The following is a 26,027-nucleotide window of genomic DNA, read 5'->3' as shown; positions in this document are numbered from 1 at the left end:
AAGTCCCCCTCCCATTTTGAAGTTGGAAGACAGATTGAGTCTTCTAGTTTGGATAATAGGCTCTGTGCACAAGTCCCGTGACGTACTTCCGTTTTTTCCCAGTGATCGGCAGATCAGTTTCCGGTTTACTTCCCGCTCCTGTTACAACGGCGGTAAACATGAGTCATAATGAACAAACAAGAGCTGTAACTGAACAAAAGAAAATTAAATATAACGTCAGAGATTCATACAAGTTACAGAAAACAGTGGGTGGTTCAAACGACCATTGCTGTGTGCCACTTTGTACTGGATCGAGTCGTTATAATAGTGAACTAAGCTTCCACCGCTTCCCAAAACATAGCGGCCTTCGTGCGCAGTGGCTACAGAAGATCCGGAGGACGGGGGTTTCCATAACTCCGCATACGAAGGTATGCAGCCGACATTTTAAAAAGGACTATATCCGTACTACTGCTAAGGGAAGACGGGTTTTAGCTGCAAGTGCCGTGCCATCGTTGTTTGAATGGAATGGGTACACGAACGGCAAGACGCGGGCCGGTGTTTGGGAATGCCGCACTCGTCCGGTATCAAGTCCGGAACCAGGCCCCGTGGAGACTGGGGAGGAGATTGTGGAACCTATGGTCCCCATGCCCATCGACCACGACTACGGAGCAAGTCCCACAGTGTGTGTCGACCGAGAGCAATATGAGAAGTTACATGAAGAACTCGAGATGCTGAGACAGCAGGTCCAAACACTACATCTGCAGAGCTCATTTGGACTTCAGCGGTTTGCATCCTCACCAGAGGACATCAGATTTTACACCAGGTAACATATCTACAACCAATCAATCAAGTTAGTATTTGTAAGACAAACATTTGACATTACTGTAAGTGATTGCATCTATTGTTAGTTTTGGCGAATTATTTTCTCTGTCTTCTTAATCTATAATTGAGCTTGTATGATAACTAATTCCAACTACAATACTGTATCTATATTTTAGATTCCCCTCATATGAGCATCTGATGGCATTTTGGGAGCTGATCAGTGCTGCTACAGTGAAAATGGTTAGGGTCACCAGCACCAAAGCAAGGAAAACAAGCACAACAACTGAAAGCCCTGTAACCAGACCGACTGTAAGTAGCAGGCTCATACACAAATTCAAACATCCATGAAAATATTATTATGAACTAAATTTAATTTTTAACATTTCCCCACAGAAACTGCTGCCAATAGATGAACTTTTCCTCTTTCTCTCATATCTGTCCACTGGCTGTACCCAGAGGGAGCTGGGTCATAGATTCAACATCCATCGAGCAACAGTCAGCCGAATTATTGTGACCTGGGCCAACTTTCTCTACAGCCTACTGGGCTCGGTATGTACATGGATGTCTCCTGCAGCTGTGAAAGCCAGTCTTCCACAGGACTTTAATGGCAGCTACAGCAATACACATGTGGTCCTTGACTGCACAGAGTTACGCTGTCAGACTCCTTCATCTCTGCTCCTCCAGAGTGAGGTCTTTTCCCACTACAAGTCCCACTGCACCTTCAAGGCCATGGTGGGAATGTCCCCCCACGGAGCCCTGACATTTGTGTCAGCACTCTTTGAGGGATCCATGAGTGACAAGGAGGTGTTTCGGCAGTCAGGGATTACATCACTCTTAACACCTGACATGGCCATCATGGTTGACAAGGGTTTCTTGGTGGATGACCTTGTACCTGGGACTGTTCACCGTCCTGCCTTTCTCTCCAAGAGGACACAAATGTCAGAGGTGGATGTTCTGAAGACGCAGTCCATTGCTCGTTTGAGAGTGTACGTTGAGAGGATGATCAGAAGAGTCAAAGAGAATAAACTCTTTGATACCACTATCCCTCTTTCCATCTCAGGGAGCATATACCAAATTTTCACAGTTGCATGTCTCCTCACAAATTACCAAAATGGGCCTCTTGTCAAAAAATGGAGGTATGAAGTTTAAAATGATAATGAGGAAGAAGGAGGAGGAAGCATCGGGAGAGTTGTTTTTGAAGTTGCACAGGGTTTGGTTGAAGATTGTGAATAAATACATTGTACCTGCACGGATGTCTGCTGAGTCTCTTTCTCATTCAGTGGACCCACCTCACAGATGATAATCTGTCAACCAAGTACTGGCATAGCAGCCCCACACCGGTTTATAGGTATGTTTGTTGTTTTGTTAAAATCAAGTCACTATATTCAGTGTTGCATAATAAATTTATACAAGTTTATAAAATAAACATTTACATTACATCACATTACATTAACCTGGCTGGTTGGAACAAAAACCTGCAGCCACAGCGGCCCTTTGGTGGACCAGTTTGACATGCCTGCATTACATTGTGCATGGTGGCTGGATTTGCACACATTACATGCATTTCTGCATGTAGACATGGAAATAAAACCAGTCTACCTTCTCCTTGATGACATCTAACATGTCTCTGTCTCTGTAAATTCTTTGAATTAGTATGTCTTCCTCAGCTGAGACAACAAAGTCACACCAATTCATTCCTGTTATTAGCATCTGCCCCTGTACTTGTGCGTAATAAGCATGTGATTGTTTGAGCTCAAGTTTGCCTGAATTCATACTGAGATATGGGCAGTCAACGTAGCTTTTAACATTTGGACATTTCATTTCAATCAAACCAAATTGACAAGGCTCTGAAGGGTCAAAAATTAACCCATCAGGAGATGCCCCCAGCCATGGGGCATCAGGGTGAATTACAAATCCACAAGGATAGTGGTTGACCCTCTTCATCTGGCAGTACTCCCAGATGACATCTGCCTCCAATTCAAGGCCCCTCTTCATAGCTGCAGTCTGACGGGTTCCCTGCAGTATCCAGTCAGCCAGACTGTCTTCATTACTCTCTCTGACCTGACAGATCTCCCTGAACCGTGAGGCAGTCAGTCTAGGCCTCCTTAACTGATGCCATTCACTGCATGAACTTTGTTCTCTGGTAGCACATTCAAATTTGTGTGCCATGTCCCAGCTGACCTCAAGACTTTTAACGTGTAGCTGTTGTGCTTCACTACAGACAAACATGCAATTAGGTGGTTGCAGGTGGTAATTCTGAAGAGGCAGAGAAGAGGGTGGTGGGGCAGCATGGAAGGACAGGTCCTTCTTCACTCTTGCTGGTTGCTGGTAGGACAATGGGCTTCCAGCTTGAACTGGGCCAAGGGCAGAATCAACCAGAGGAACTTCAGAGCTGATGCCCATGCTGCAGATCATCGGTGCCTCAGCTGCGGAGAAGTTCTTATAGACTTCTGTCACCTAAGCATGTAAAAAATCATTATTATAATACCATAGATTACCCATATTTTCAATGAGCAACATGTACGGATGGGGCTCATTGTGCATGGGGCCATCGCCTCTACAAATAATTTTGTAGTGGAGAACCCTTCTGTGCACAGCTCCGTATAAAATTATGAAATACTAGTGTATGTATATCAATTTAAGTTGAGATAATGTCATACGTCCCTTGAAGTTTGATCCTGTTAGCCCTACCTGAAGGACAGAGAGATCAGGTAAATCCCCACTGAGGCCTTTGTAGAGTGTGCTCCTGTGTGAAGCATAATAGTTTACATAAGTGCCATACACATATTATCATTCAAACATTCATGCAGAATATTGTAATACATCTACAATATGCAGGTTTTACCTTACACCCTCTCTTGTTCCTCCACACTTTGGTTTTGCAGATAAAACAGCCATCTTATCCACGGGTCCTGGTTTTATACCCTATCAAATAAGGCAGTATATAGTTTAGAAAACATCACCAACATGTGTATAATGAGTGTGCAACAGATAGATATGTCCTTTTTTGGCACTTACCAAAGTTATGGGCTTGTGCCACTGTTGTTCTCCCTCAGTACAGCTCAGCATAGGGGGGACCACAGGCACCTTCAGCTGAGAATAATGTGCTGACTGGAAAAGCAAGGCTACACAGTGGTTACATAAAGCTGCTCCAGCCACACATGTGCAGCTGTGATGCAGCAGCTCCACAGGACTGGAATCTCTTAGTACCACCTGTAAAAGTAAAATGTCACAGTTAGTACTTATTAATCTTGGCTTGTTTAACTGCTTAATCATTCTTTATGACACAGTCTGAGTTTTTTAATCAAGCCTACACCTTAAATAAATGACTGAGTTTAGGTAAAACACAGCTAATAACAACTGAGAGGCACAATAAGATGCATATAAAACTGATGAGAATCAGTAAGCAATAACCCAGTGGGGATCAGCTAAGTAAACTCACCTGCAGTAGGTAACGACTGTTTTCATTCTATCTATTAAAAGTTACATTAAACATGAATAACCTTAGCTGAATCCCCAGGAACATTAGGAACTCTGGGTTATAATAACATTATAACATTATAACTTCAACATAAACGCATGCAGTAACCCAGTGGGGACCAGCAAGGTAAACTTACCTGTTATTTAAACCGCTCTTTTCATTGTGAGCACATTAAAGAGTTACATTAAAATGTATGACCTTGCCCAGCCCCCAAGAACATCTGGAACACTGGGTTTCTCAAGCAACCGCTGCTGTCTTATCTATTCTAGCTTCACCATACACTCAAACTGTGAGGCTTCTCAGCTTTCTTCATGGACCTGTAACACAGCGCCCTGACAACAACTTCACCTGTGCCCTGATCTTTCTCTGAGACTGAGAGAGACGCAAAAGTAACACAGTTTTGACAACAATTAAACATACGAAACAAAAGTAAAGCTTTAATTAGCAGGTCGCCAACGTTAGCTAGCCGGCTAACATCACCACATAATATACTTACCCTCGTACTGGTGCACGTAACTGGATATATATATAGACGAAAGCCTTTTTCTTGTTTGCTCTTGGGAGCAGGGGAGTGGGCATCCACGATGCGGTGTACATCGTTTATAGATATTTTTGGCAGATTTTGGAGACATCTTGAGAAGTTCATGGTGATGCGGATGAAGCAGGAAATAAACCGGAAACTGATCTGCGTCACGGGGCTTGTGCACAGAGCAAATAGTCTATATGTTTTTGATAATAGCTTTGGGGCATTGAGATTCATGAATTCTGCCACCCTAATAGGTAGCTGTAAGTTTAATTGATTAATGGTATATTTTTTACATATAATAGATTTAAGCTGGTGATATTCTAAAAATGTTTTGCTACTGATTCCATATTGTGAAGTGAGAATATTTTTTTTTTTTTTTTTTTTTGCCCTGTCCTGTCCAGCATCCTAACATACAGAACGGTGGTCTGTGTGCCATATTTTGCTTGACAGATTTGCTCTACCAAGGAAGACGTGTTATATGGCTGCCCTTGATATTTTTATTATTTTTATTGTAATCTTATTTTCTTTAGTCTTATATGTCAGTGCCGAACCTGACAGGTAGATAGAGGAAGAGAGAGAGAGAAAAAAAAAGGAGAGAAGGACAGGATTAAAATGTGGAAATAACAGTTGTCTATGCTGCCCAGAACATATCACAACAAAAACAACAACATAAACTACCACAGTACTACATGATACCGAAAGAAAGATAGAATGATGATGATATAAAAAATTACAATAGTCATCAAACGTACCTGCAGATGAACGTACCAACACACAAACATCAGCTACATCTAGTGAGAAGCGCATGGAGAGACGAGCACGTTTGTGAAGATGCACGTGTTAACATGCATGTGTGGCCATGCAACAGGGAGGAAATGTGTACCCGCAAGGGGGCCGCGATCACGCCGCACCCCGAAGCATCAGCAGGGGACGGGGGGAGCCCGAGGCCCCAAAGGCCAAGCAGATCCACAGAGTACCAAACCCGGGACAGCCAAAGCAGACAGAGCAGCGGCCCACCCGGACCAGAGCAGAGGGGCCCCTCAGACCGGAACCCGGCGCGACGGGGCAGGGGCACCGGGCAGCCCAGGGCGATGGCGAGCAGGCCCAGCGGGCGCCGGGCGCTGCAGCGCGGGCCGCACGGAGGGCAGGCGCCCCACAGGCCCAAGGGCCACCCTTCCCCCCCAGCAAAGCCCCACCCAGGAACTCGACGGGGCCCGACCGCCCCAGGCAAAACCACCATGGGCCACGCCAACCCAACACCAAGGCTAGGCACCCCAGGGACAAGAACATGTCCGCAGCCCCCCCCCCTCCCAAAAAAAAACAAAACAAAAAAACCCTCTTTACCCCAACCCTTACCCATTCACCCCCCCCCCCACCCCCCCCCCCCCCCCCCCTGCTCCCACCAGGGGCAGCCCAGGGAATCTAGGGCCTGGTGGGCCCCAGACCCGACCCTCTCCACATACACACCCCAGCCCCCCGATGCGGCACCGAGCGCAGCCCCCAGGACAGATGGCGCCCAGTAGCACCCCGCACAGGACTCCAGGCAGGCACCGAACCTCCACCCCCCGCAGCCCCGAGTGCATCCCGGGACACGAGGGCGTAGGAAGACCCCCGCCCCCCTGCCCCCCAGCCTGAGTTGTGTGTGCATGAGTATGGGCTATTTATAATGCAATTAAAAACTGGAAGGAGCCATGAGATGGTGATGGGTCCCACTGCTGCTAGGCAGCAGGACCCCCTCAGGACTCCCTCAGTGTGTGTGAGTGTGTGTTATGTGTGTAGTGCAGTACTGTTAAATGTGGTAGTGTCTAACATGTAAATAAAATTGGGGGGAGAGAGGTCCCAAAGGGAGGGGATGGAGGAAGGGCCACCTCGGTGGCTCCTGTCCGCATGAAGTGAGAATATTAAATGACAAGAAGTTTCCATTTTCTATTATTGTCATGGCCCATGCTCATTCTCACTCCTTGCTTCCTGATGACCATATTTGGACCACTGATTGTCACCGCTATTAGGATGGCGCAGCTGGAGGACATCAAGCCATCATCCCATCCCCATATAAACTCCACACGGACCTCTAGTCATCGCTGGATTATACTACTCATCGTGGTAACCAGTCGCGCACACTATCTTGACTCAGTCGTGTTTAAACCTTACTAATTTGTAACCATCTCTCTCCCAAGAACCTTACCTGGACCTCGTCTGCGTCACAGAGAATCCTGTCTGCCCGCTCCAGCCCGTCCTTCCAGCGAACCCTGCATATTCCACTGCACAATTCCAATAAAGTGTTCTTTGATCATTCTCCGTGCTCTTCTCTCCTTGGATCCATACACCCAGCCCCTGACAGAATAATCCAGCCAAAACATGGATCCCACGGAGCAAGCCGCATCAGCCGCCAGGAAAACTGAACCCGGAAGCGATCTACATCACGCATTGTCTGCACAAGGACATCTCCTTGGTTAACACTCACAGGTACTCCAGTCTCTAGGAGAAGGACAACTCGCCTTACAAAAACAATTAGAAGACATCTCTAGATCTTTGTCAGCCTTGTTTAATCAGCCGTCTCAGCTCTCAATTCCCACAGCCCCTCAGCCTGTCCCTGTGCCGACTCCGCCCACTCCAGTGCGGGACTTACACATTCCGGATCCCAGACCGTTCTCCGGCGAGTTGAGGAAGTGCAGAGGATTCCTTCTCCAGTGTGCTCTAATCTTCGACCAAAAACCACCCACTTACTCCTCCGACTGCTCGCAGATATCGTATATCATTGGACTGCTTACTTCCAGAGCACTTAAATGGGCGGAAGCATACCTGGAGACCACGCCCCTCCACACTCTATTTCATCAGGCTTTCACGTCCGAGTTATTAAAGGTTTTTGATGGTCCAGTTCGGGGCCGCGAGGCGGCCAAACACTTGATGTCTCTACGGCAAGGGAACCAGAGCATGGCAGAATTTTCGGTGGAGTTCAGGACACTGGCTGCCGACTCTGGATGGAATTCTGCTGCATTAATGGACCACTTTTTGCATTGTCTAACAGATACCCTGAATGATGAACTGGCAACTCTGGACCTTCCGGCGACTCTGGACACCCTGATAGACCTGGCCACCCGTCTGGATAATCACCTCCAGGAAAGGTCCCGAAAACGCCAGAGTCCTCGCCCAGGCCTGTCTCCTATGTGGGTTCCGTCCTCTTCACCTGAACCATCTCCGGACTTCCTCTCTACATCGGCCGTCAAACCTATGCAGGTGGGTCGCACACACCTGACCCCCGACGTATTGTGGAGAAGAAGGGCATTTCCGAGCCTCCTGTCCCATTCAGCCAAAAGACCAGGCCCGTCAGTTCAGGTCGGGATTCTGACGGGCCAGACCCAGACAAAGACCCAGATCCCGGCAACGTTACCTTTTCGGATCAGTCCTTCACAGTGCAGGCCTTAATCGACTCAGGAGCAGAAGACAGTTTTCTGGACATCCGTCTGGCTGAGGAAGCCCAGATTCCTCAGATACCGCTGTCGCAGCCCATAACGGCCAAAGCCTTGGATGGTCGCACCCTCGCCCAGGTAACACACACCACTGGGGGCGGCGTGGCTCAGCAAGGTAGAGCGGTCGTCTTGTAACCCAAGGGTTGCCGGTTCGATCCTCGGCCAAGTCGAGTTCATGTCGAGGTGTCCTTGGGCAAGACGCCGAACCCCTAACTGCTCCTGATGGGTCGTGGTCGAGCGCCTTGCATGGCAGCTTCCGCCATCAGTGTGTGAATGTGTGTGTGAATGGGCGAATGTGATGTATAATGTAAAGCGCTTTGGGTATCATCCCAGGTACAGAAAAGCGCTATATAAATACGGACCATTTACCATTTCACTGCCCATAAAATTAAAACTCTCTGGAAACCACTCCGAATTAATCGAGTTCAAGTTAATTTCAGCCCCCGAATCCCCGCTGGTCCTCGATCACCCCTGGCTGTCTCTCCACAATCCACAAATCAAATGGACCTCCAGAACCATCGCGGGTTGGAGTGAGGAATGTCACCGGTCCTGCCTTCGATCAGCCGTACCCCCAGCCGACACAGACTCCAGCAAAGCAGAAGCCCCAGATCTGACTTCAGTCCCGACCAATTACCACGACCTGGCCGAAGTGTTTAGTAAGCTCAAAGCATCCTCTCTGCCTCCCCACAGTCCCTATGACTGCGCCATAGAGTTCCTGCCCAGTTCCCTCTTCCGAACAGTAGGCTGTACAACATCTCCAGGCCAGAGCGGGAAACCATGGAGAGATACATCCAGGAGTCCCTCGATGCCGGAATAATTTGACATTCCTCCTCCCCGTTAGCCGCTGGGGTCTTCTTCGTCACCAAGAAGGATAAATCCCTGCTTCCCTGCATTGATTACCGGGCCCTGAACAAAATCACCGTTTGCAATAAATACCCTCTCCCCCTGATCAACTCTGCTTTTGAGGCTTTACTGGATACTTACTTTACTTTACTTTACTGGACTCTACGGTCTTCACCAAACTGGACCTCCGTAATGCCTATTAACTGGTCCGTGTGAAGGAGGGCGATGAGTGGAAGACCGCCTTCAAGACCCCCCTGGGCAATTTCGAGTATCTCGTCATGGCGACGAAGGTTCAGGCGGTTTTGGCCTGGCCCACACCGGACTCCGTTAAGTCTCTGCAGCGTTTTCTGGGCTTCGCGAACTTCTACCGCCGCTTTATTAAAAACTTCAGTCTGGTGGCAGCCCCACTTACGAAATTGACTTCCCCCAAAACGCCTTTTCATTGGTCGGACAGCGCAGATTCCGCCTTTCAGGAGCTGAAGGTGCGTTTCGCCTCGGCTCCGGTCCTCACTCAGCCTGACCCTTCCCGGCAGTTCGTGGTCGAGGTGGACGCTTCTGATACTGGGGCGGGGGCGGTTCTGTCCCAGCGATCGGAACAAACGGGTGAATTACACCCATGCGCCTTCTTCTCATGGCGCCTCTCCCCGGTGGAACTCAACTACGATGTGGGGGAACGCGAGCTGCTGGCCGTGAAATTAGCGTTGGAGGAATGGCGCCACTGGCTGAAGGGAGCAGCTCAACCCTTCATCGTTTGGACAGATCACCGCAACCTAGAATACATCCAGTCAGCCAAACGGCTGAATTCCCGTCAGGCCAGGTGGGCATTATTCTTCGGACACTTTAATTTCTCTTTGACTTACAGGCCTGGGACCAGGAACGTGAAACCTGATGCTCTGTCACGCCAGTTTGGCTCCCGTGGCCCATCCCCAGATCCTGACACCATCCTGCCTGCGTCCTGTGTAGTGGCCGCCGTCACCTGGGAAGTGGAACAAAATGTCCGGGAGGCCAAGCGAGTGCATCCAGACCCAGGTACCAGCCCGCCTAACAGACTTTTTGTTCCTGACAACGTCCGCTCTCAGGTTCTTTAGTGGGGACATTCATCCCGAGTGGCCTGCCACTCTGGCCATGCACGCACAGCGGCCCTCATCAGGCGGAGGTTCTGGTGGCCGACCCTGGAAAAGGATGTCTGGGAGTTCGTGGTCGCCTGTCCAGTATGTGCCTGGGGAAAGACTTCCTCCCAGGCTCCCACGGGACTCCTTCGGCCACTCCCCATCCTCGGGCGACCCTGTTCCCATATAGCGCTGGATTTTGTTACCGGACTCCCTCCATCCCGAGGTAACATGACCATTCTGACCATCATAGAACGGTTTTCCAAAGCAGCTCATTTTGTGGCACTGCCCAAGTTGCCCTCTGCTTTGGAAACCGCTGATATCATTTCCAATCATGTTTTCCATCTTCATGGCATTCCTGTGGACATCGTCTCTGACCGAGGGCCCCAGTTCGTGTCGAGGGTCTGGAAGGCGTTCTGCTCGGAACTAGGGGCCTCCATCAGCCTGAGTTCGGGGTTCCACCCTCAGACCAACAGTCAGGCAGAAAGCCTTAACCAGGAAGTGGAGTCCGCCCTGCGCTGCGTGGCTGCCGACAACCCCTCCGCCTGGAGTAGCCACCAGCGCTGGATGGAGTACGCTCTCAATTCTCATGTCTCCTCAGCCACGGGACTTTCCCCCTTCGAAGCCTCTCTAGGTTATCAGCCTCCTCTCTTCCCGGACCAGAAGGCTGAGCTCGCTGTTCAATGTCACCTGGGTCGATGTCGCCGGCTGTGGCGGGCTACCAAGGCAGCCCTGGTGCGGACAGCGGCCAGGAACCGCTGGGGTGCAGATAGGTGCAGGGTCCCTGCGCCTTTGTACCGTCCAGGACAGCGGGTCTGGCTGTCCTCTAAAAACATCCTCCTGCGAACGGAGTCTCGCAAGCTGTCTCCCAGGTACCTCAGTCCCTTTGAGATCCTGGAGGTGCGGAGCCCTGTGGTCGTGAAGCTGCGGCTGCCCCGGTCCATGCGCATCCACCCGTGTTCCACGTCTCCCAGCTCAAGCCTGTCTCCTTCAGTCCGTTGATGGTTGAGCTGATGAATGGCAGGTCAGAGATAAACAGATCCTCACACAACGCTTGCTCTACATCTAACCATGATTCATCCAGACCGCTAGGTTTAAGCCATTTGGAGATATACTGCACCTTGTTAGCTAAGAAAACATGATTAAAGTTGGGTAGCTCCAATCCGCCTCTATCTTTAGTCTGTTGTAAAGTTTTTAGACTGATACATGATGGCTTATTTTTACATAAAAATTTTGATATATGTGAGTCCAGTGACTTAAACCAGCTGGAGGATGGTTTAGTGGGTATCATTGAAAACAGGTAGTTTACTTTAGATAGGACCATCATTTTAACTGTGGCAACCCTCCCCATGAGTGATATGGGTAAGTGCCTCCACCGTGAGAGATCATCCTCTATTGCTTTAAGTAGCTGGACATAATTTAGCTTTGTTAGTTCTGATAACCTGGGGGAAATGTTTATGCCTAGATATCTAATGTGTTGTAGTATTGGGTATGTTTTGTAGGTCACAGTTGATGGGCATAATAATAGTCTTAGACCAGTTAATAGAGTAGTCAGATATTGATGAGAATGTGTTAATAAGTGTGATTGTCTGGGGGAGAGATGTCGGTGAGTTCTGGAGGAAAAGTAATACGTCATCAGCATAAAGACTTATCTTGTGTTCTATATTTTTGGCATGGATTCCTTTAATCTCTTTATTTTGTCTTATGGCAGCAGCTAGGGGTTCAATAAAAATAGCAAAGAGTGATGGAGAAAGGGGGCAGCCCTGTCTGGTGCCTCTCTGCAAACAGAAGCTTGGAGAGGTTTGATCATTGGTCTTCACACATGCGTTTGGGTTGTTATATAATATTTTTATCCAATCTATGAAAGATGACCCAAACCCAAATTTGTTTAACGTTGCAAATAAAAATTTCCAGTTTACTCGGTCAAATGCTTTTTCTGCGTCTAAAGAAACGACTGTGGATTCCAGGTTATGTAGAGTAGAATAATCTATGATGTTAATTAATCTACGCATGTTAGTAGAGGAATGTTTACCTTTAATAAAGCCTGTTTGGTCAGGATGTATTATTGTTTTATAGAATTTTTTGAAAGTGTTATTTATCTTGTCAGGGTCGTGGCTGATGTTTCCTTCTGGATCTCTGACAGAGGAGATGGTTGATTTCTCCTTGTTTGTTTTTAACTGATTAGCCAGGAACCTTCCAGATTTGTGGCCATGCTCAAAATTCTCCAAGTGAAGTCTTTGCACCAAGAATTGCGTCTTTTTATCTATTATTTCATTAAGTTCAAGTTTAGCTTTCCTTATAGCATTTAGTGTGTGTTCTTCTGGGGAGATGTGGTAAGTGTCCTCTAAGGATTTAATTCTGAGTTCTAACTCTGAAATTCTCAAAGTTTCCTTCTTTTTCTTATAAGAAAAGGAAATTATTTTCCCTCACATTACTGCTTTTCCTGCTTCCCAAAGAACACAGGATCTTTAAATAATGACGAATTAAATCTCCAGTTTCTAGTTGCTGGTTTATTGCTCTTACTTCTCAGAGTGAATGATACTGGTGCGTGATCACTAATGCTAATAGGATGGATTCTGATTTCTGACATGTCATTCATCAGCGAGCTGCTAGTTAAGAAATAATCTAATCTAGAATAGGAATGGTGAACTGAAGAGAAGAAGGTGTATTCTCTTAGCGTGGGATGGTGAGAGCGCCAAGCATCACAAAGACCAAAATCCTTCGTGTACTGTGTCACAGAGCGGAAAGCCCTGATATACCAGCTGTAGGTCCGAGAGGGAGTACTCTATAGGAAAGAACATGCAACAGATATCCCACCAATAAATGTTTATTATAGTTCTTTATAAAAACAAGATAAAAGAGAAATAAAAAAAATGTAGAAGCCAGCCTCAGTCAAGTCCAAGTAATGGGGTGGCCCTCTACTGGCAGCTCCTATATGTGACCGGGTCCCTCCAATCCTGTACCAAGGGGGGGAAAGGAATCCGTGAGTCCAGTGAGTAATATTTTAACTGATCTTCTATCGTATGGCACGAGAGGCCACCAGAGGAAAACCGAAAGGAGCACTTAGCTGAGAGGAGGGGGGTTGTCGGACTCTCCCCCTCCACGGCTCCACCTGCACGTCTCTCTCAGTCTCTCCACTGCTTCTCCACTCTGGGGATGCCGAAAGCCAGAACACCTGTGTAGGGGACAGGCCGTGACTCAGAAGGCCGGCGGCAGGAATTACTCTGCAGGTTTTGCTGTCTGGTCAAAGTAGGGCTACTGCTGTCACGCAACAATTCACTTCAAGCCCAACAAAGAAGGAAAACATCTAATCCATGCAAAGCGGAGCCCACACAACCAAAATAAACACTTAGCTCAGAGGAGGGAGGTTGCCGCACATTCCTCCCTCCACAATTCCCACGGCGCGTCCTGTCGCACAGGCAATCCTCCGGCGTCTGTGCCCACAGCCGTCCCGTCACTCGGTCAGTCCTCACTATCCACGCTCTTGACCCCGCTGGACATCTCCAATGCGTCCTCGACCTGGTACACGATTCCCCCGGACCGTCGGACCCGCTGCTTCCCACACACTACTCGCGTCTGAAGCCCTGCCACACTCTTTTCTCTCCGCTCATCACACACACCTGTGACTAATTATCTCTAATGGCAGGGCTGCAGACACACACACAAGCAGTCTTATCACCCCTGGGACACCTGTTTTACAGTTTCTGAGGATTTCAAGACTCGATGAGCTCCTGTGGTACTTTTTTTTGTCCAGTATAATGTTAAAAATTACCTCCTATAATTAGTGTGTTATCTGAGTGACCATAGAGTGAGGGGAAGAGGGAGTGAAAGAAGGAGGATCATCTACATTTGGACCATATATATTTGCAATACATAACTTAACATTTTTAATAGATAATGTAACTATTATAAATCTGCCTTCTGGATCTATGATTGTATTATCTATGTCAAAATTTAACCTTCTATTAATGAGAGTTGCTACTCCTCTCTGCCTAGAATTATAACAAGCTGAATACATGTGTGGAAACTGGGTTGTTGAGAGAAGATCTATTGTTGAGTTTGATAAATGAGTCTCTTGGAGTAATATTATATCTGCTTTCATTTCTTGCAGACGATTAAAAATGTTTAACCTCTTTTCCCTTGTGCCAGCTCCACGCACATTCCAAGTGACAAATGTGAGTTCGTTCATGAACCAACCACAGAAATGAGGCTATATGCATATTACTGAAGCGTGTGTGTGTGCATCCAACTGCATCTCCGCGTGAATGTGTATCTGCCAGCTGGTTGTGACAGGGATGTATGTGCGCTTGTGCTGTTCTGTGTGTGTTCCAGTGAATCATGAAAAGTGCTGATGTGTAAGTAAAATAATGACAAGTGTTACCGTTAACCGTTAAAGGGTCGGAGAGAAGAAGTGTAAAGAATGAAAAGAGCGACAGTGCCAAAGGAAAAAAGTAATTTAAAAAACGCATCTGTGCTGAGAACAGTGTAGTGTAGACGGGCAGTGGATTTACCATCCATCCATCCATTATCTTGACCGCTTATTCCATTACGGGTCGCGAGTGAGCTGGAGCCTATCCCAGCATTTTAACAGGTGAGAGGCAGGGTACACCCTGGACAGGTCACCAGTCTGTCGCAGGGCCAACACAGATAGACAAACAACCATTCACACACACACTCACTCCTAGGGAGAATTAAGAATAACCAATTAACCTATCATGCATGTCTTTGGACGGTGGGAGGAAGCCGGAGAACCCAGAGGGAACCCACGCATACACGGGGAGAACATGTAAACTCCACACAGAAAGGCCACCGCCCTCAAGGTTCGAACCCCCCCCCCCCCAGCCGAGATTCGAACTGGCGACCTTCTTGCTGTGAGGCTGCAGTGCTAACCACCAGTGGATTTACTGTTAACTAAATTATCTTTTATGGCAGTTTTATGGATATAACATGATCTAGTGAGAAAACAGGAAAATTAAAGCACATACCAAGTCAGTAGAGCCACAGAGTGATGTCCAGGTCGGGGTACAGCTGTCCATTAATAAATAATTTATCCACTGCGATGACAGCGCGAGCGCTTTTAGCGATAAATTTCCTCCTGATGGGAAACAGGACTCTCCGTCGGTCCAGAATCTCTCTTGGATATTGGTCGTTTACTCCGAAGTTCGTTCCCTTCAGTTCGCGGCCCTGGTTCTTCACCTGCTCCTTTTGTTTGAAGCTGACGAACTTGGCTACAATGGGTCTTGGTCTGCTGGACCCGGGTTTCCTCCCGCCGAGCCGATGGACTCTGTGAAAGGAGATGTTTTTCACTGTTTCCTCCGGGAGCTTCAGGTGGGTTTTGATGAAGTTTTTCACCGTGGTCTCGGGGTCCTCCTCCGTCTGCTCTGGAATCCCTGCAAATACCAGGTTCTCGCTCATGCTCCACGCCTGCAGATCGATCACCGCTTCCTTCATCTTCTTATTTTCCTCCGAGAGATGGGTCAAGCCCTCGGTGAGGGATTTTACCGACTCTCTGAGACCGGCATTTTCTACAGCCAGAGTTTCCACCTGCTTCTGGCTGAATTCTAGTGATTCACGTAGCCCCTGGAACTCCTCGTGGAGAATTTATACCAGGCTCAAACGTGCATCAAAACTACTGAGTTTCTTATCTATAGACATCAGAACATCCGTTGAGTCGTTCCCCGGTGACAAAATAGCTCCAGGTGAATCCTCATTTCGCTGTCTCTTGGATTTAGATGAGGTGGAGGGGGTGGAGGTGTTGTTTGGTTTCCCCATGACGATTCTGTCGTAACAACGATCTATAAAATCTGTCAGGCTGGCCAAATCCTCCCCGCTGTGCTCCAGAGTGTACCTTATAAAGACACTATATTCCTACTTTAAAGAATATTTTGATTAGGCTGGCACAAAATACAATTGAATGAAAGCATAAATGTTTGGGCTCGCCTAGTTTGAATCTGCCGTCTCCCCGGAACCTGCCACCAGCGTCACCTACCTGCAGCACCTCCGTGTTATGTGGCTTTGTGAGGTGGCAGCTAGAAAAAAGATAAACAAAAAAAGAGTGCAAGGAGAGAGAAAAAGAAAAAAAAAATGAGAGGAAAATGAAAAAAAGGGGGCGTGGGTGAGAAAAAGAAACTGAACCCATAATAAATACTGTAAGTCCATTTTTGTGAACATTAGAGACTGGCAGTATTATTGTCAAACATTAAACTCTGTGACTTGAGCCCAGTGAGTCTGATTAGCATTTATATCACCTGTGCAAAGTGTGGATACATATCTGAGGTCAGTAGAGCAGGGAGTAGTGTTATGGTCACGATGTAGCTGTCCATTGACGTAAAGTTTGTTCACCGAGATGACAGCGCAGGCTCCTCTGTCCAGGAATTTCCTCCTGATGGGGAACAAGATCTTGCGACGCTCCAGGATTTCTCTGGGAAACTGATCGCTCATGCTAAGGTCAGTCCCACGAAGCTGTCTGCCGCAACGCTTCACCTCCTCTTTGTGGAGAACGAATTTAGCAACTATCGGCCTGGGTCTGCCCTCCGGTTTCTTTTCCCCATGCGGTGAACTTGATGAAAGGAGATGGCTTTTACCTTGTCCTCTGGAAGTTTCAAGTTGGTTCTGATAATTTTTTTAACAGCTGCCTCTGTATCTTCCACCATCTGCTCAGGGATCCCTGAAATAACTAAGTTATCTCTCATGCTACAAGCCTGAAGGTCTAAGACTCCTTCAGTAAGGCTTTCCACCAAATCTCTGAGGGAGTTGTTCTCCGTAGCAAGAGCTTCCACCCGCTTTTGGCTATATTCCAAACTTTCTTTTGGAGATTTAAACTCACGATGAAGAACTTCCAGCAGGGAGAGCCGGGCATCGAGACAGGATAGCTTCCCGTCGATGGAGAATAAGATATCTGTCGTATCGCTGCCGGTTCACTTTAGGGGAATCTTCGGGGTGAACCCTTTTGGAGCTGGTTTTGGAGCTCGTCGTCACAGTGTTGGACATCCCCATCACGATCCGCTGGAAGCTTTCTTCAATGAAATCCGTTGGGCTCGTGAGATCTTCTTCACTGTGATCCAGAGTGACCGGGTTGGTGAGGTTTAGAATATAGACCCCCTTTTATATATATATATAAATATATATTATTATTATTATTTTAATTCTTCTCTGTTGACTTGGGGCGTTTGTTTGTTTTCAGTAGTGCGCCATATTGATCCTGCCAAGTCTTGCGATACAGCATGCTGTGAGAGGAGCCTGCCTGATTGATGGATAAATTTTTCACACTTGATAAAGTGTGAAAGAACAGGACTTTTGCTGAAGAGTTGGGGCTTATTGATACACTGACCAATACTACACATTCAGTTTGCTACCTGACCCAGTCACCGTCTGTCTTCTTGCCGATCATCACAAGTGTGCACACTCCCCTGTCCGCTTCACGGGCGCAGTCATGTATGGTAAGCCAAAGTGGCCAAAAATTGCCACTTAAATAGCACGCTGAAAATGTGACGGCGGAAAAAACGCTGTTTTGTGTAAAAAAAACGGCATTCTATGCAGTCACTGTGAGTAAAAAGCGCCGTTTTATGGCACTTTACGCACATTAAAAACGGTGCTTTGTGCAACTAAAATGTGCATAAAAAAGCGCTGTTTTGTTGTATTATAATTATCCCAGCCCCCTTTTTGACCTGCCACTGAAACCACTGGTGCCCGATATCCATAATGATCTGTAAACATGTTTAATATTCAAGTGCAGCATGTCAGGATGAAGTCATAACTTTCTAACAGTTTTGATGCTCAGGAAATAATAAATACATTGCCCACCTAGTTGGCCTTGTTGAGGACACAGTCTGACCTCCTCTATCATGCTGTCTAAGCCATGAAGAAGCTGTTCTGCTCGCTCTGGCCCATCCGGTCGCACCTTGATCTGTTATCCACACTTCTTGTCCCGGAGTAAGCTGGTTAAGATTTTGTGCTCGATGAAGCAGATTATACTGCTGTGTATCTCTCATGCTCTTCCCCTTTTCTTTTTGAGCAGTCAGGAAGAGCAGGATTCAGCAGGGCCGCAAGAGTTGGCACTGTGGTGCGAAGCCTTCTTCCCATGAGAAGTTGGGCCGGGCTGTATCCGTTCTGTAGTGGTCCTATATGTAAGCAACAGGATCAGTAGCTTTTTTCAGGAGATCACTGTCTTTACTGCACGTTCAGCTTCACCATTACGCCATATGACTGTGCAAATGCAGCGAAGGCTGCCCCAGAAAACTGAGGTCACCAGCTGTTCAGGGATGCCATGGTGTGCAAAAATGGAATTGAAGTGGTGGATTACATCTGTTTATTTTGAGGGTGTGAGCAGAGCAATTTCCACAAATGCATAATCCACTACCAGCAGGTAGGTTTTGCTTATCAGCATAAACAAATCTGCTCTAACTTTTGCCATGGTTGGCCTGGGGGATGTCTCTCCTTACTTGTTCGTTCAGCTGCTGGCTCAGCCCAGGCCACCACACTGACTGTCGTGCACACTCCCTACATTTCACCACTCCTTGGTGACCTTCATGAAGTCTGGTGAGGACATCATTTCTCATGGTTGAAAGGATGATAAGTCCATCTCCTTTGAGCAGCAGTCCATCATGTACTGTGAGAGAAGCTCGTTCTGCCCAGTACAGTCTTATTGCTGGTTCATTATTGTAGTGTGTAGGCCATCCCTCCTTACATAGCTGCATCACACGAGCACACACACACTCTGACTGCAGCTCCTGCCTCAGGTGCTCCAGGTAGGACGTGCTTGCCGGCAGGTTTTCCAAAAGCATGTCCACGTATATATTTGTATCCTCCTGCAACTCCCTGTCGTCCAGTGATTCCTCCTTATTCACTGAAGCACGTGACCGCGTGTCTGCTGTCCACAGATACTTTCCAGAGAGAGATGGAGTAAGAACACTGCATGAAGCGCATCCTAAACCGTCGAATCCAAGGGGGAAGGGCATCCTGTTGTTGTGACCCCAGCAAGCTCAGGAGAGGTTTCTGGTCAGTCTCCATCTGGAAATGTTTTCCAATGAGAAAGTTGCGGAACCTCTCAGAGGCCCAGGTCAGGCCCAAGGCCTCTTTCTCCACTTGAGCGTATCTCTGCTCCGTCTGTGTGAGAGATCTTGATACATAGGCCACTGGACGCCACTCTTCACTCCATTTCTAGAGCAGCACACTTCCCAGGCTGTAAGAAGATGTGTCTGCTGAGACTTTGCGTCCACGGTTCGGGTCATACATGGCAAGAACTGGGGGTGATGTCAGTGCATCTTTCAGGTCCCGAAATGCTCGTGCCTGATCGACCCCCCACAGCCAATGATTCTTTTTTGAAAGAAGGTCTCTTAATGGTTTGTCTCTCTCTGCCAGCTGAGGGATGAACTTACCCAGCTGATTAACCATTCCCAGGAAGCTCCTCAGTTCTGTGACATCTTTCATTTTCCTCACCCCTTCCGTCTTGCTTGGGTCCGGGCTGATGCCATTTGCAGACACAACATGACCTAAAAAGGTCACTTCTTGCTTTGACAAATCACACTTGTCAGTGTTCAACGCGACATCCTCCTAAGCACAGCATGTAGGCGAGCGTCTGCTTGTGTTCTGCCCCAGACCAGCACGTCGTCCAGGTGGCAGACAACTCCTTCCAGGCCACCTGTAACCTCTGCTGCCACCCTGTTTTGGAAGTGTTCGGGGGCAGAGGCTATTCCAAAAGACAACCACTTGAAATACTATCTGCCAAAGGGTGTGATGAAAGTGTTATACTTAGCTGAATCTTCTGTCAGAGGTATCTGCCAAAACCCCATGTTAGCATCCAGCTTGCTGAAAGTTCTGGCTCCAGCTAGTCTGCCAAGTGTTTCCTCCACTGATGGCAGGATGTATTTTTCCAAAAGGTTGAGGTGCATGAGATCAACACATATGCGCACCCTTTCTGTTTTCTTCTTTGGCACCACAACCATGCCTGAACACCAATCAGCTGGCTCCTCAGTTCTGCTGATCACTCCCAAGTTTTCCATGCGGGACAGTTCTTGTTTGACTTTGTCCATGAGTGGCAGTGGTATCCTTTGAGGTGTTTCGAGTGAGAATGGTTGAGCATCTGGTCTTAACTTGATTGTATATGGTTGTCACACTTTTCTGAGACCACTGCATAGCTTTGGGTAGCTTGTTTTGAGTGTCTCCAGGCTGATGCTGTCTATGCAAGCCACAAACTCCAGCTTGCAGAAAACAGGCCTCCCCAGGAGAGCAGTGTGCAGGTGTCTCAGGATATATAAATCCTCCCTTGTTTCTTTATCTCCCTTCTTGAACGTTAATTCAGTAACACCCACAACCTTTCCCAGGAGAAGTTCATCAAGCGGGGCATTTGGGCAAAGGATAAGTGACATTCGGGATAGAATGAATTACAAATGAAGACCACGCTGGAGAAGGGACCTCATTTCTACATAGGTAAACAATTTTGCTAGTGTGTCTCTGGACAATATAACAACTTGGACATAAAACTTATACATATGCAAGTAGCATAAGTAGCTTGTTGCAGGTTCAAGATTCAAGATTTTAAGATTCTTTTACTTGTCATTATACAAGTGCAGGACACAGGTACAACGAAATGACTTCCAGTACAACCCGTCCAAGAGTAGACACCAACAACATGTAAGCACAAACAGGATCAGGCAGACTGGGGCAGCAGCCACAGCGCGGCGCACCTATATTAGTATTAGATATAGATGGAAAAGATAACATGAGGGGAATGAGAAAAAAAGGCTAGAGAAAAAAAAGGCATCTCCATGCTGGGCCTAAGGGCCCAGTGTTGAGATACAAAAAAACACACCTCAGTACATAAAAGCACATAATTCAGACATTCACAACATAAGAAACACATGGCAGGGGGGGAGAGGGGTCTCCCATCGCGGCCAAGTGTGGACGCAGCTGAACATGAGCGCATCCAGTCGACCCGCCGCCCGGGACTGGAGGGAGGGGGGGAAGGATTGACCAAGGCAGTAAATCATCGGTGGAGGTGTGTCTGTAGTGGTGTGTGTGGGTGTGGTGTGTGCGTGTGTGCAGTAAGTGAGCCTGTGAACTTTCTCCCAGTTCTCCATCTCCAGTCTCTGCCACCAGATGATAGTGGGGCGTCCTTGGGAGCTGATCCAAGAAAAGTCCACTGCCCAAGAGGAGAGTGGGGGGAGGGTGGGGGGGACTGAGCATCCATTAACATAACCTTCCAGGAGAACTTTGTAACCAGCCATCCAAGGCCAGTACAGGGAGCTGAATCAGATAACAGCCTTTGTTTTAGTTTCAGGCCAGAGCTGTTTCGTCTGCCTTGAGTCTCTCAGTGTTCCCACTGGCGACTCTAAATCATCCAAATTTACGGGTCAATTTCCATCCAGCCAAGCCGACAACTTCTCCAAGTTGGTGTCCACCCCGCGTACGAGCTCCGGAATCGCAACCAGCTTGCCATTCTGAGCTAGAAGATAACATGAGGGGAATAAGTTGAGGCTAGGCTAGCCTCCAGTTTACAATTTAGCTCCTGTAACGCCAAAGTCTGATTGTTCATAGCTCGACACACACCGGCACAGAAATCCGGCAGCTTGCCAGTGGCCGCCGACAGTGGGGTCTGTTTTAACAGCAATGTAAGAAACTGGCTCTTTCTACTCTTCACAGTTCTCTTTCATAGCATTTATTTTGTGTCTCACTGTGGGAACACTCTGGGCGTGACCTCATCAGAAGCTCCTATTCCACTACTCCAGCCAGGATTGGCTGGAGCATGTCTGTTAGTGCCAGGAAGGATGTATATAATGTGCTGGCACTTGACAAGCAGTTTACCTCTACCTCGGGACCTAGCTTAGCTGTCCACAGACGTGAGTGCAAACTCGGTCGCCGGGCGATCTGTTCCGGGCTTACACAGTTTTCAAAGAGAAAATTCCTCTCACTAACCTGTTGCAAAACAGCGGTGTGAGTGGCTACCTGCTAAGGGTAGCAGTGCGCTTTGCTGTTAGCTGTCTCGAGTAGCCATACTCACAGTAGGAATACCACAACTGGCCCTACTTCTGGTAGTAATATCTTAAGTAGCAAGTGGCAACACTTTTATTTATTTTATTCATTTGTATTTGCGTGATGAAGGATTTGTACAATTTACATTTACAATTTACATAAAACTCTATTTTATTTATCTAGCTTATTGTTTTATCTATTCATGTTAACTTTTGTATTTAATAATAAATAATAATAATAAAAATTAAAGCCGCAAGCGGCATCCATCAAATCCGACCCTCCTCGGACCCGATGCCGAAGAACCCGCAAAAGAACTAAATCCTTAAAGTCCTCTCCCCAACATTGCTACAAGGAATACAAACACTTTCAACGGCAGGACAACAACATTCCCACAAACATTCCTTACTTCGTATGGCTCGGACCCTAATAATAATAATAATAACAATAACATTTCAACAACAATAGGGTCCTTCCATACTTCGTATGGCTCGGACGGGGTTGGGGTCTGTTAGTTGTGGTTGGTTGGGTGTGGGGGGCGCTGATGGGTGGTTTGTCCCTAGCCAGGACCACCTCTGGGCAAACAACAGCACAGTGTGGCATGAAGAACAGGTCGGGAGGCCTCTCCATCATCAGCCCCATAGAATCATGGGCTGCAGATGGAGAGCCAACAGCTTTGGTCAGAAGAACAGTGTCGAGTCACATACAGAGCTTCCTCTGTTCCGTCACTCCTGACATGATTCAAACTACTTTACCTGGGGTGATGATGAGTGAAAGTCCAGAAACCGAAGCAGACTTTGGGACTTTCCTGTGGGGGATCTGGGTTTTTCTGGGGTCTCGAGCTGGTGTGCAATCCGTTGGGATGCTCCTCTCCGGAAGGTCGGCCTCGTGCCCGTGCTATTGCTCCGGAGTCGGATGCGACGCAGGTTGGAAACCACCTCGCCTGTGATTGGAGGACAGAGCGCTGAAGTTCCACTGACACTACAAGAAGAAGGGACAGGAGCTCCTGGCTTGACGAGCTTTACCTTCCTCCTCAGCGGAGATGGCGAAGCGAGGCATGATGTCCAGGCTCTGGGTGCTGTTCATCACCAGCGGGCTGGCACTGCGCTACGACTGCGAGGAACTGGAGGAAGCTCATGGCCGAAGACTGTGGAGTGCAAACAGAATGCGCCGTCTACAATAAAACAGCAAACTGAAGTTGAATGAATTCATATTATAATCAGTGATGCAGGAGTCACGGCGTTAAAATCCTGGCATTACTTTTTTCAGTAACAGTTCAGTTACTGACAGCGCGGTACTGTAAGATTAGATTCATTTTGTTGAGTGATAGGGCTGAAACTGGAGAATACCCTCAACATCAAGTAAAAAAAGGTGCGACCGGGTGGCCGAGAAGTGGGTCCCCACCTTTTATCATAGAGCGTTTGCTCCATTTATCCCGGGCCATCAGCCGGGTGACCTGCTCATATCTGACGGCTAGTTCGGTGAGAACGCTCCTTTTAACCACGAAACAAACCATCGGTTGGAACTCTGAGAAACTTAGAAAATGTTCCAACCTGATAAATAATGTTGATGTTCACCTTTAATTGTTCAGTAGAAAACTTCACATTACCATGATTCCTCAAACAACTCCTGCAGATTTTCTCTAGGCAGAGAAGTTCTGATCCAGTCCAATTAATCGTCCCGTGTTAACTAAGAACTCCAATGGACACCATTGCACTTTGCAGACTACAAGCTGATAGAAATATGTACAAAATTTTGGTTTTATTGTCAACTTTTATTATTTTTATGATCAACTTTGCACTGAAAGATCCATGCCTCTTTTATTTTGGTAAAGCCTCTTTCCACCCACACACGCTTTCCTCCTCACTGCTCGTCATCACTTCTCCCCGGTTAACTACCCGGCTAACAGTAAAGGAGCGGACCCACTTCTCCCTGAGAGTTTTGATCATTTTTCATTCAGAGATAAGAGACGAGAATGTTGTGAGAAATGTTCATTGTGACCAGAAACAAGGTTTTCTTCATGGTGGCTGGAAGCAGGTAGAATCCGGTGAAGCTCCTCCTGAGGAGGAGGCGGAGACGCGACCTGCAGCAGCCTGAGATCAGTGTCCATGATTTTTTCTGTTAGTCATTTATTCCACCAGGTTTCCATTTCAATCATCAGTCAGATCTAATATTCGGTTTTATTGTGAATAAAGGAACATGCAGATGGATTTGAAATCCTGTTAAAAGGAAATGTTTGAACATTTTTTAAAAAGTAATGGAGTAGTTATTTGTAATTATTACTTTTAAAAAAGCTGTACCTCTGTTACTATCACAGTTATTTTTGTAATGTAAAAGTATCGTGCCCAAGAATGATTATAATTAATATAATCATCCAGGAAAGAGGGATGAACCCAGTTTAGGCTTCTACTCTGACTTACACAGTTTAATATAAGGACAAAAACAGCTGAAAGGTTAATGATGAGGTGCAGTGAGGGCTGGTTTTGGTTCTCATAATGAGGACATCAGTCTAGCTCTCACCCCTCTCTGTGTCCATCCGTCCTCTTGTCTCCACTGGCCAAGTGCTTGTGTCCATCACCAGGGGTAGGGAATCCTCTGCCCTCCCATCGCTGCCCTTCTCCTCTCTGTGGCTTCAATCCAATGACGACAAGTTCTGATTGGATGGCGTGGAGGTTGACAGGTGCTCAGTGCTGCTGTACACCTGGACACTGGGAAAAAGGAAAAGGGTCATTATTTATTTTCTTCAAAGGTGAGACACTACCACATCAAATTTATAGCTAACAGCATGAAACTATCCAGGTTTATTCCTCACACCACCTTTACTTATTGTACTGCAAGTTGTCTGAAATTCTATCTTTAAATGAGGTATTATATTAGCAAAAATGTAGTACTTTGCATCCATTTCTGGGAAAAAGTCAGAATCCTGGAAAAATCCAGGTTCCAAGTTCTTGGAGCGTTTTGTCTCTTACAGAGGGGATTTTTCTGTATCTCCATTTATCACTGTAGAAGTTAGAAGGAGGTGAATGAGATATAAAAAATCCTGGAAACATACAGGCAGGAGCAGAACTGGAATCTCTGGAGGTGCTGCTGAAGTGGAGATTTCTGACCCACAGTAGGAGAAAAACTCTAAACTAAATGTTCTAAAACATGATTTACAGACATCAGATTCAATTAAAATGATAGAAACAACAACATCTATAAAACATGAAAGGTGTCGAGATGCAGAGATTTGTTTTCTCATACTGTCCCGTTTGTGCTTCTGGAAGGTTTGAGGTTAAGTGCAGGGATTCCCAAATCTTTTCCCTTTTTACAAGGGCTGCATCCCCAGTCCTAATTCACAGGACAGCAGAACCTTGTGACATTAGGTTGAATACTGATTCTGGTCAAGTATCAGTCCTGGTTCTGTTGGATCTCAGTGCTGCGTTTGATACTGTAGATCACAGAATCCTGTTGCACAGGCTGGAAAACTGTGTTGGACTTTCTGGAGCGGTCCTTAACTGGTTCAGGTCCTATTTAGAAGGCCGGAGTTATTTTGTTACGATCGGCAGCTATGAATCTGAGTGAGTGGCCATGACCTGTGGAGTCCCCCAGGGGTCAGTCCTTGGACCTCTTCTGTTCAACTTGTATATGCTCCCTTTGATAATTAATGCTATTTGACCCAAAGTTATGCAGATGATACCCAACTTTATGTGTCCCTGTCACCAGATGACTGCAGTCCAATAGACTTATTGTGTCAGTGTCTGGAGCAAATAAATTCTAAAATTAAATGAAGACAAAACTGAGATTATTCTGTTTGGTAGCAAAGAGAAGAGGGTCAGCATTGGTAAACA

The 26,027-nt window shown here is 47.0% G+C and overlaps 1 protein-coding gene across 2 annotated transcripts; it reads right to left on the bottom strand.

The window, feature by feature from the left end:
* Nucleotides 1-1,990: 1,990 nt before the first annotated feature.
* On the bottom strand, nt 1,991-24,805 carry LOC121643795. 2 transcript variants are annotated; one of them, XM_041991343.1, is made up of 7 exons: nt 24,718-24,805; nt 23,223-23,344; nt 22,953-23,140; nt 3,820-4,014; nt 3,647-3,726; nt 3,493-3,547; nt 1,991-3,258 (listed from the first exon to the last, which is right to left on the bottom strand). In XM_041991343.1, exons 2-7 carry the CDS (start codon nt 23,281-23,283, stop codon nt 2,356-2,358), a joined length of 1,482 nt encoding a protein of 493 aa, XP_041847277.1. In that variant the 5' UTR covers nt 23,284-23,344; nt 24,718-24,805; the 3' UTR covers nt 1,991-2,355. The 2 variants fall into 2 exon arrangements, with proteins under 2 accessions (XP_041847277.1, XP_041847276.1); XM_041991342.1 differs by lacking the exons at nt 22,953-23,140; nt 23,223-23,344; nt 24,718-24,805 and adding an exon at nt 4,779-5,069.
* Between the last annotated feature and the right edge of the window lie 1,222 nt (nt 24,806-26,027).

Source organism: Melanotaenia boesemani, chromosome 8, assembly GCF_017639745.1.
Source record: "Melanotaenia boesemani isolate fMelBoe1 chromosome 8, fMelBoe1.pri, whole genome shotgun sequence".
NCBI lineage: Eukaryota > Metazoa > Chordata > Actinopteri > Atheriniformes > Melanotaeniidae > Melanotaenia > Melanotaenia boesemani.
The sequence above is the reverse complement of the archived record's forward strand: the minus strand, read 5'-3'. Positions and strand labels throughout refer to the sequence as shown.